The 8,204-nt window shown below is 36.2% G+C and overlaps 1 protein-coding gene across 1 annotated transcript in view; it reads left to right on the plus strand.

Annotated features, from left to right (window-relative positions):
• Positions 1-8,204, plus strand: part of LOC108759248 (fatty acid synthase-like) — a 37,778-nt gene that overhangs the window by 21,952 nt on the left and 7,622 nt on the right. Inside the window, 3 exon segments of the mRNA XM_018504594.1 lie at positions 4,377-4,678; positions 4,911-5,330; positions 5,428-6,446. Of these exon segments, the coding sequence (XP_018360096.1) occupies positions 4,377-4,678; positions 4,911-5,330; positions 5,428-6,446 (1,741 nt within the window).

Genomic DNA, 8,204 nt, shown 5'->3' on the forward strand with positions numbered 1-8,204 from the left:
CCCTGTATAAGCAGTCATGTTGTTGTATCCATAATATGTCCTATTTTGATGTCAGCAAATGTACAACAAATATGTAACACATATGCAATGCATTAGTTTGTACAATATGCTATATCACGCTTGGCTATCTGGGTATATTGATAGTTCGTCGCGATAGTTCCAATATTTTTGTAACTGTTGCTGTACACTTTTTACTTCTTCTGGGCATCCGCGCTCGATTGTATTTTTGAGCATTTGAAACTCATCATCTTCTTCTGTTGCTTTCTTTAGCTCGTTTTGTGCATTCTTCCACATTGGTAATACTACGAGGACCGTTAGTTCCTTGTCATCCTTCGTATTTGGTTCCTCATGTATGCAATCTCTGCTAAGTGTATCTGGAATGAGTATCGTTGTGCCTCGTTTGTAGATTATCTTTGAAGAATATGACATCACGTCGAAGAGTATTTTTTGCAATGTCGTTGGTGCCGCCAATAGATTTTTCTTGTTGATTGCTTCTAGTGGCTTATGATCTGTCTCCACTGTTACTTCTTTGCCGTATATGTATTCGTGGAATCGCTTGCATCCGAAACGAATCACATATGCCTCCTTTTCGATTTGCGGATAATTTCATTGAGCTGCAGTTAAAGCCTGTGTTGCGTAAGCCATCGGTTTATCATGCTATAGTAGTACTGCGCCCACTGCCTTTGAACTTGCATCTACTGTTACTGAAGCGTTGACATCATAGAGTGCCAACAGTGGGGGCTTCTCTAACGTGTTCTTTATATTCTCTAATGCCTCCTTTTGTTTCTCGTTCCAATGCCATGCCACATTCTTATGCAACAACATTTGTAGCGGTTCCGTTAGTTCGGAATGTTTCGGAATAAATTTTGCTAAATAATTAACCATTCTCAACAGTCTTTGTAGCGCTTTAACATTCTTTCGGTGTTTCTAACTTCCTGATCGCTTCTATTTTTTCAGTGTCTGGTTTTATTCCTTCTGGGGTAATTATACAGCCATTGACAAAATTATTAGGCACCTTATTTATTTAACAATTTCTTCAATTTATAAGGAAATAAATAACACTATCTTTATAAATGTTATCATTTATTTCTTAAATAATCATATAAACTAATATTTGCTTGGTCCGCCATTATTTTTTATGACTTCTGCTATTCTTTTAGGTAAGCTATGTACTAATCTTTCGCATATAGTAGGTGATATTTTCTCCCATTCTTCGAAAATCGCTTTCTTGAGCTCAGTAATTGAAGTGCACTTGCGAGCGCGGACATGTTTCTTCAAATGAGCCCATAGATGCTCAATTGGATTGAGATCTGGACTCTGTGGTGGCCATTCAAACAGCTTAATCTTATTTCGCTTAAACCACGCAATGCTCTTACGTGCAGTATGACAGGGAAATGCACACTAAACAGTTTTGTACATATTATCATTTCTCTAAGAAACTTATATGCCTCAGTTGCTTGACCTTCTCACAAAGTCAGTAGCATGAAAACAACACGCAAATAGAGAGCTTATGCACATTCAGTTGTGAAAAATTTAGAAAAAGCAAGGGTGCCTAATAATTTTGTCAATGGCTGTATGTCCTAAAAATTTTACGTTTTGTTTATAATAGACGCATTTTTCTTTATTAAAACGTACTCCTTCTTCATATAATTTTGTTATCAATCAAAACTCCTTCTTCATATAATTTTGTTATCAAACAAAACATTTTGTTTTGTCTGGTACTTAATTTCCTCCAATGATTCTGCGAATTAGAATGTCGTCCATCGAATTTATTGCCTTCGTTTCTCCTTTGAGCAGTTTGCTAATTATTTGTTGAAATACCTCCGGAGCTGATACTTACTCATACGTTCGGTGACTGGTATTTGCCAGAAGCCCTTCTTACAATTCAATATGCTGAAATATTTCACTCCTTTTATTGATGAGGCTACCTCTTCCAGCGTGCGTAGTGGGAAGTGCCTCCGTAGAATTTGTTTAATTAATTCTGATGGATCCATGCAGATGCGAATCTTACCCTTTTGTTGAACGACTATCAGTGGACTCACAGCTGGTGTAAGTTCTGTTATCTTGTGTATCACGTCTAGTTTTTCCATCTTGTCCAGCTCTTCTTTTACTTGTTGTCTAATTGCATATGGTATTCGCCTAGGCGGATATATATCGTAAATTTAGAATTTTCGACGAAATCTATGTCGTATTCGAATCCTTTTAACTTACCTATTCTAGTTTTTTATATTCGTTTCTTGCCATATTTTGTTTCATTATTATTATTCTTTCTATTTTCTGCTTTGTTCGATGTTGCTGACTGTTTCTTCATATATTAATTCTGGTATTTTATTATCGTCTGTGCTATTTTCTGTTTGCATGGAATATATTCTCTTTATTAGTCCTGTGGTTGTGCACGCGTTTTGCCCTAGTATCGGTCTTACCTGTTCGTCGACTATGTAAAATAATAGCTTTCATTTTTTGTTTTTAATTTCGCACGACACCACTGCTTCTCCTGGAACATTTAGCTTGTGCTCTCCACATGCTGATAATTTTTTCACCTTTGAGGGACTGATTTTCACTCTTGCTTCCACAGCCAGCTGTTTGCTCATCGCGTTGCGGTTTGCTTCTGTGTCCAGTTTCATGTGTTCGTTTTTTCCGTTCGATAACTTCACTATTTCGTACCAATCTTCGCGTTGCGCGTGATCCCCGTCTTCGACATCTGCACTCTCTACATATAAATCTTCTTCTGTTATGATTTCTTTGACTGCTGTTATCTTTGTTTTGCAGTAGTTTGCGAAGTGTCCTTTTAGGTTACATTTATGGCAAGTTTTGTCGTATGTTGGACATGCTTTTCTTTCGTGTTGTGTATTGCATTGTCGACAATTGTTCAGTTTTTTATATTCTAGTTTTTTATATTCGTTTCTTGCCATATTTTGTTTTATTATTATTATTCTTTCTATTTTCTGCTTTGTTCGATGTTGCTGACTGTTTCTTTAGTGCGTTGATTCTCATCTCATCCGTTTGTTTCATATACTTTAATTGTTTTGCGACCGCTTCCGCGTTCCTGCATATTAGTATTGCTCGCTCTAGATCTAGCTTTGGCTTAGCTAGAAGCTTTTCTCGTATATCGTCGCCGTGCACCCCGAATACGATTTTGTCTCTTAACATGTGTGATTCTAGTTCCTTGTATTCGCATTTTTTAATTAGCGTTTGCGCTTTCGTTAAAAACTCATCAAAAATTTCGCTTTCCTCTTGCTTCAATTTATGGAATAGCCAAGATGTATACGACTTGTTCTGTTTTGGTGCAAACTTTGCACTAAATAGTTCTTTGATCCTTTGTATGTTGGATCTGTCGGCGTCTGAAAGCCCAAATGTATTGTAAATAATTAGCTCTTCCTGACATAGCGTTGCCATGAATGTAGCTACCAGTACACACGCTGTCTTCTTATCTAGCTGTGTTGCCATGGCATAAATTTCAAATGTAGCCATAGTTGTCACTGTTTGTTCATTCCTTCTGAGATCACCTTTAGTGGTGGTGGTCCTCGTAATCCGCTATATGGGTGATCCGTTGATTCCATTTTTATGTTTTACCTTTTTTTTAGCCGGTTTTAGGTTAATTTTGTACGGTTTGTCAGTGATCATTCTGTTTATCCCACTTCTGACACCATGTGACGTTTATGTTTAGTGTTCGTAGACACTGAATTTATGGACTGGGCCTGAATTTAACAGAGATATCTGGATATGACAGAAATAATACTTTTATTATTGTTCAGTCAGTACAACGTTTTTACTCGTGTGCGCGCGTAGTTGATGTCTCGCTGCTGTGAGCGTGCGCGAGGAGTATTATTTACGGTTTTCATAAACGCTTAGTGTTGTATCTCTAGGTCTGTTCTTTTTGGCTGAAGTTTTGCACCAGTTCATCTTTCTTCCTTTTCTCTCCAGGAAGAAAGAAGAGGAAGAAAAATGAACTAGCGCAAAAGTTCAGCCAAAAAGAACAGGCTTTAATCACAGCTCCTTTATTCATGACATAGCGGGAGTAACTTCGCCTGCGAAACTTCGCTCCATAAAAAAGTAAGAGGGCTTAGCAAAGAGCGTTGAACGCTGGTTTCGTTGTCGGCGGAATGGGGGATCTTCGCCACCGAAGCTTCGCTGCATGAGATTGTACCTTTACACCGAAGTACAAGCTCATTTTTGTTCCTCATTGTACATATGGATATTCATAATCGACGCATGCGCATTACGGTGAAGCATTCAGACAAGGACAGATAGATGTTGGTGTCATCGATAGTCACCTATGGCCCTTCTAGTATGTAAGTTCTGACGTTGTAATATATTATATGTAAATGCGTGTATGTATAATTATCCACGTATAAACGTGAATTATAATGAATCAGATGGGATCATTCTGCAAACTGGTTTGTACCGAAAGAAGAACAAGAGTTTATAGAATCGAGAGGGAGATACGTGAACATTTTACTCGACGATGAGGAATATGAATATATGAGTGGTCATGTAATTGATGGGAAAAATTTGCTACCCGCGACAGGTTATTTGGGACTCGTTTGGAAAACTATTGGCATGATAAAAGGGGTAATGCACACAACGATACCGATAGTTTTCCGAGATATAAAATTTATTCGTGCTACTCATTTGTCGAAAAGTAATGCTGTGAAACTATATATTGCAATACAGACAGGTATTTACGGGATTAATTGTTTTAATTTAGGTGGATTTTCTCTGAAATTTCCATAGTACTATTCGCAGGTTCATTGTACCTTAAATTATTGTTTAAACAATTATTATAATATAATTCTTTGCAAGGCAGTTGAAAAAAATATCTGGGTCCGGTGGATTAGCGAATACCGATCACGATTAGTGTAGTATGATGACAAAAATGCAGAATAATCAAATATATACGAATATTACAGATGGAAAGTTTGAAATAACCGAAGGAGACAGCATTATCGTAACGGGTACAGTATACGAGACATTAAATCCAGAACAAGAAATGATTCCGACAGATCTATTATCGGAGAATAGTGATGAAGATGAAAATATGACTGCACGAGATGTCTACAAAGAATTGAAATTACGTGGATATCAGTACAGAGGCTTATTTCGTGGATTAAAGAGTGCCTCTATTTCGGGAACCCAAGGTCATATCACTTGGAAAAGTAATTGGGAATCTTTTATGGATACCATGTTACAAATGATAATTATCGGATATGATACTAGGGAATTGTGTGTTCCTACGACTATTCAAAAATTAGTGATCAATCCAACGCTTCATGCTTCGAAGCTGCGGGACAACGTAGATAATGCAGAAGTAACAACAGACATGGATAAACGTAATTAACTTCCATTACTAATTCATCGTTCAATTCGTAAATATTGCGTAAAGATCTCAATAATATGAAGCGTATTATTTTACTTGTCTTATTACAGTATTACAGGTACGAGTATATAAAAAGATAGACACGATAAAAGCTGGCGGAGTAGAGATTCGAGGTCTGAAAGCTACTCAGATCTCTCGTCGGAAATTAGATCAAGATGCTGTTATCGAGGAATATACATTTGTAGCTCATTGTGATCGCGATAAGATTTCCTTGAATGAAGCAATTCGGTTATCAGCTCAACTTGTACTGGAAGATCATCAAATTACCAAAGTGCAAGCCGTTGAGCTAGTGGAAGATGTCGACGATGTTGAATTAGAACATCTTTCGTCTTCGTTATTGCTTGAGGCATTTGGTGATATACCACTGATACAAGTCAATGTCACTCTATTAACATCATCAAATCGTTTCAAGCCAGAAGACTTACCGCAAAACTTTTCAATCAAAGATTTTGAAAAATCATCTTTGAATAACAAAGCTTTAATTGTCGCTGGATTCAATCTTTTGACCAAACAACATACATCGTTAAAGCAACTGTTGTCATTTTTGAGAAAGGATGGTTATCTGTTGACTCGTGAGAAGTGCGACTTAACTGACTATAAAAAACATTTGCAGCAATACGAATTAAACATTATACTCGAAAAACGCACTAATAAGGAACTAGTTATGCTTCTGAAAAAAAAAGTTTCGATAAGAGAAAGAACTGTTGTTTACATAAGTAATGATAACTTTAATTGGCTGGAGAATCTAAAGTCGCTTTTGAGTGACGAAAACAAGTTTGATAGGAATAGTAGAATTATAATTGTGGGAGAGAAAAATTTTGAATGCGGTTTATTGGGATTTATTAACTGCTTGAGAAAAGAGCCAGGTAGTGAACTTGTTAGGAGTGTGCTCGTTCAAGATGAGGAAGCTCCTAAATTTTCTCTTCAAGACCACTTCTATTTAGAGCAATTGCAGAAAGATATGACCATTAATGTATTGCGACCTAATAAAACCTGGGGATCGTACAGACATTTAAAATTACCACAACCGGAACCGAAACCTGTACTAACCGGCCATGTCTGCCAAACGGTACATGCAAACTTTTTCAAAACGTATAATTGATAGTTATCATTATAATAGGGATTATAATGTACCGAATCGTAAAATTATCGGATATCAGATATCGGATATACGAAAAAAATGTAACATTAAATATCCGATATCCGGATATACGGGAAGGTAATTTTTTGAATCGGATATCCGATAATTTCCGGATATCCGATCGGATTCCGGAACAATGTCTAATAAAAAGCTGAGTAAAAAAATCAATAGAAAAAGAAGCAGAAATAAAAGGAACTGTAAGGGAGAAGTAGTGATAATAATTATGATTTTAATGTTAACGTCCAAGTTTGATTATTAACTAAGATAATAACTGTACAGAAAAGAATTGTAATTTTGCGGCAATATATAAGATATTATAGCATTATGAGTATGCATACTTATTTGTAGAACATTTATATAATAAAAATCAACAATTTAATAATATATAATCCAAATATTCATAAAATTCGTGGTAAATACGCTCTCAATTAAATAAAAACAAATATATAATATAATAGAAAAGGGCTAAGAACAACAGCGGGTTATTACTATCATTTAATAATTCTTAAAATTACATAAAACAAGACGTTCTGATCATCAATGGTTATGTTCAATGTTAAATAAATAAGTCCCAAATATTTATGTTAATAATCGCAAATTTGTACCAATTGTCGATAATGTCAGCATTCATCAATTACCTACGGGACCTCGGAACCCTTTTATATGGACGAAAATTTGCCCAGAGTTAATAGCACCTCGTTAGTGGCATGATGTATCATTTTATCTTTTAATAAACGATGAACAAGGAGAAATGATGCATTAAGCGCTTCGTGTGTAATTCAGAACATGCTCTATATCTTATTCCTGTTTTGCGTCTAATGAGTGATAAAAATAGAATGACACGATAGTGTTGATATATCGTTCTCCGAATGCAGCCTTATTTGAACTTATTGTATAATTTATCTTTTTTTTTTATCTCCCAACGTGAAAAAAATTGAGGAAAGACGAACCGTGTATGAAGTTCAGCTGAAGAGAATAGAAGTCTGCATCAATACCCACATAGTAAAAATTGATCCTAGATACATCCTACAAACGTATGTCGAGGGATTTTCAAACATCCTGAGTACGTATCTGAAGAAACTTAGGAGGTATTTAGGACATATTGAGGATGTTCGAATGTCCGCTTATTCTACATCCATAGGACATCATCATTCAGATATCATTAGGATAACCAAATTTCCTATCTTTATCCAGTGGACGTCCTAAAATATCTTTTAGGATGTTAAACTCTTGTAGAAAAATACTACTGAGCACTACTGCGCAGTGCGCAGTAGTACTTTTTTTACAAGAGTATACCCGCGTCTCGATATGATACAAAATGCAGGAAACGAATATGCGTCATGAAACTAACTATAGTTAGTTAAATAAAGTTATTTATAAATAAATATATTTAAAAAAAGTATTTTCAGAGGCTCCATGAGCACATTCTGATCAAGTTAAGAGTGATGAATTCCATTCGCATACGCCTCTTTATAGAGATCTGCGTCATTTTCTCCTTATGGAAAACGAGCCCATCTCGCGGTGGTACTGCGTACTACGCCGCTTGCTTGGCGGCGCCGCGGCGTCCGTAGTATACGTACGCCTATAGTGTACATATACTCTGCCAGGCAAGCGGCATAATACGCAATATCGCCGCGAGATGGACTCAGTTTCCGTAAGGAGAAAATGACGTGGATCTCTATAAAG

Source organism: Trachymyrmex cornetzi, unplaced genomic scaffold, assembly GCF_001594075.2.
Source record: "Trachymyrmex cornetzi isolate Tcor2-1 unplaced genomic scaffold, Tcor1.1 scaffold1754, whole genome shotgun sequence".
NCBI classification, from domain to species: domain Eukaryota; kingdom Metazoa; phylum Arthropoda; class Insecta; order Hymenoptera; family Formicidae; genus Trachymyrmex; species Trachymyrmex cornetzi.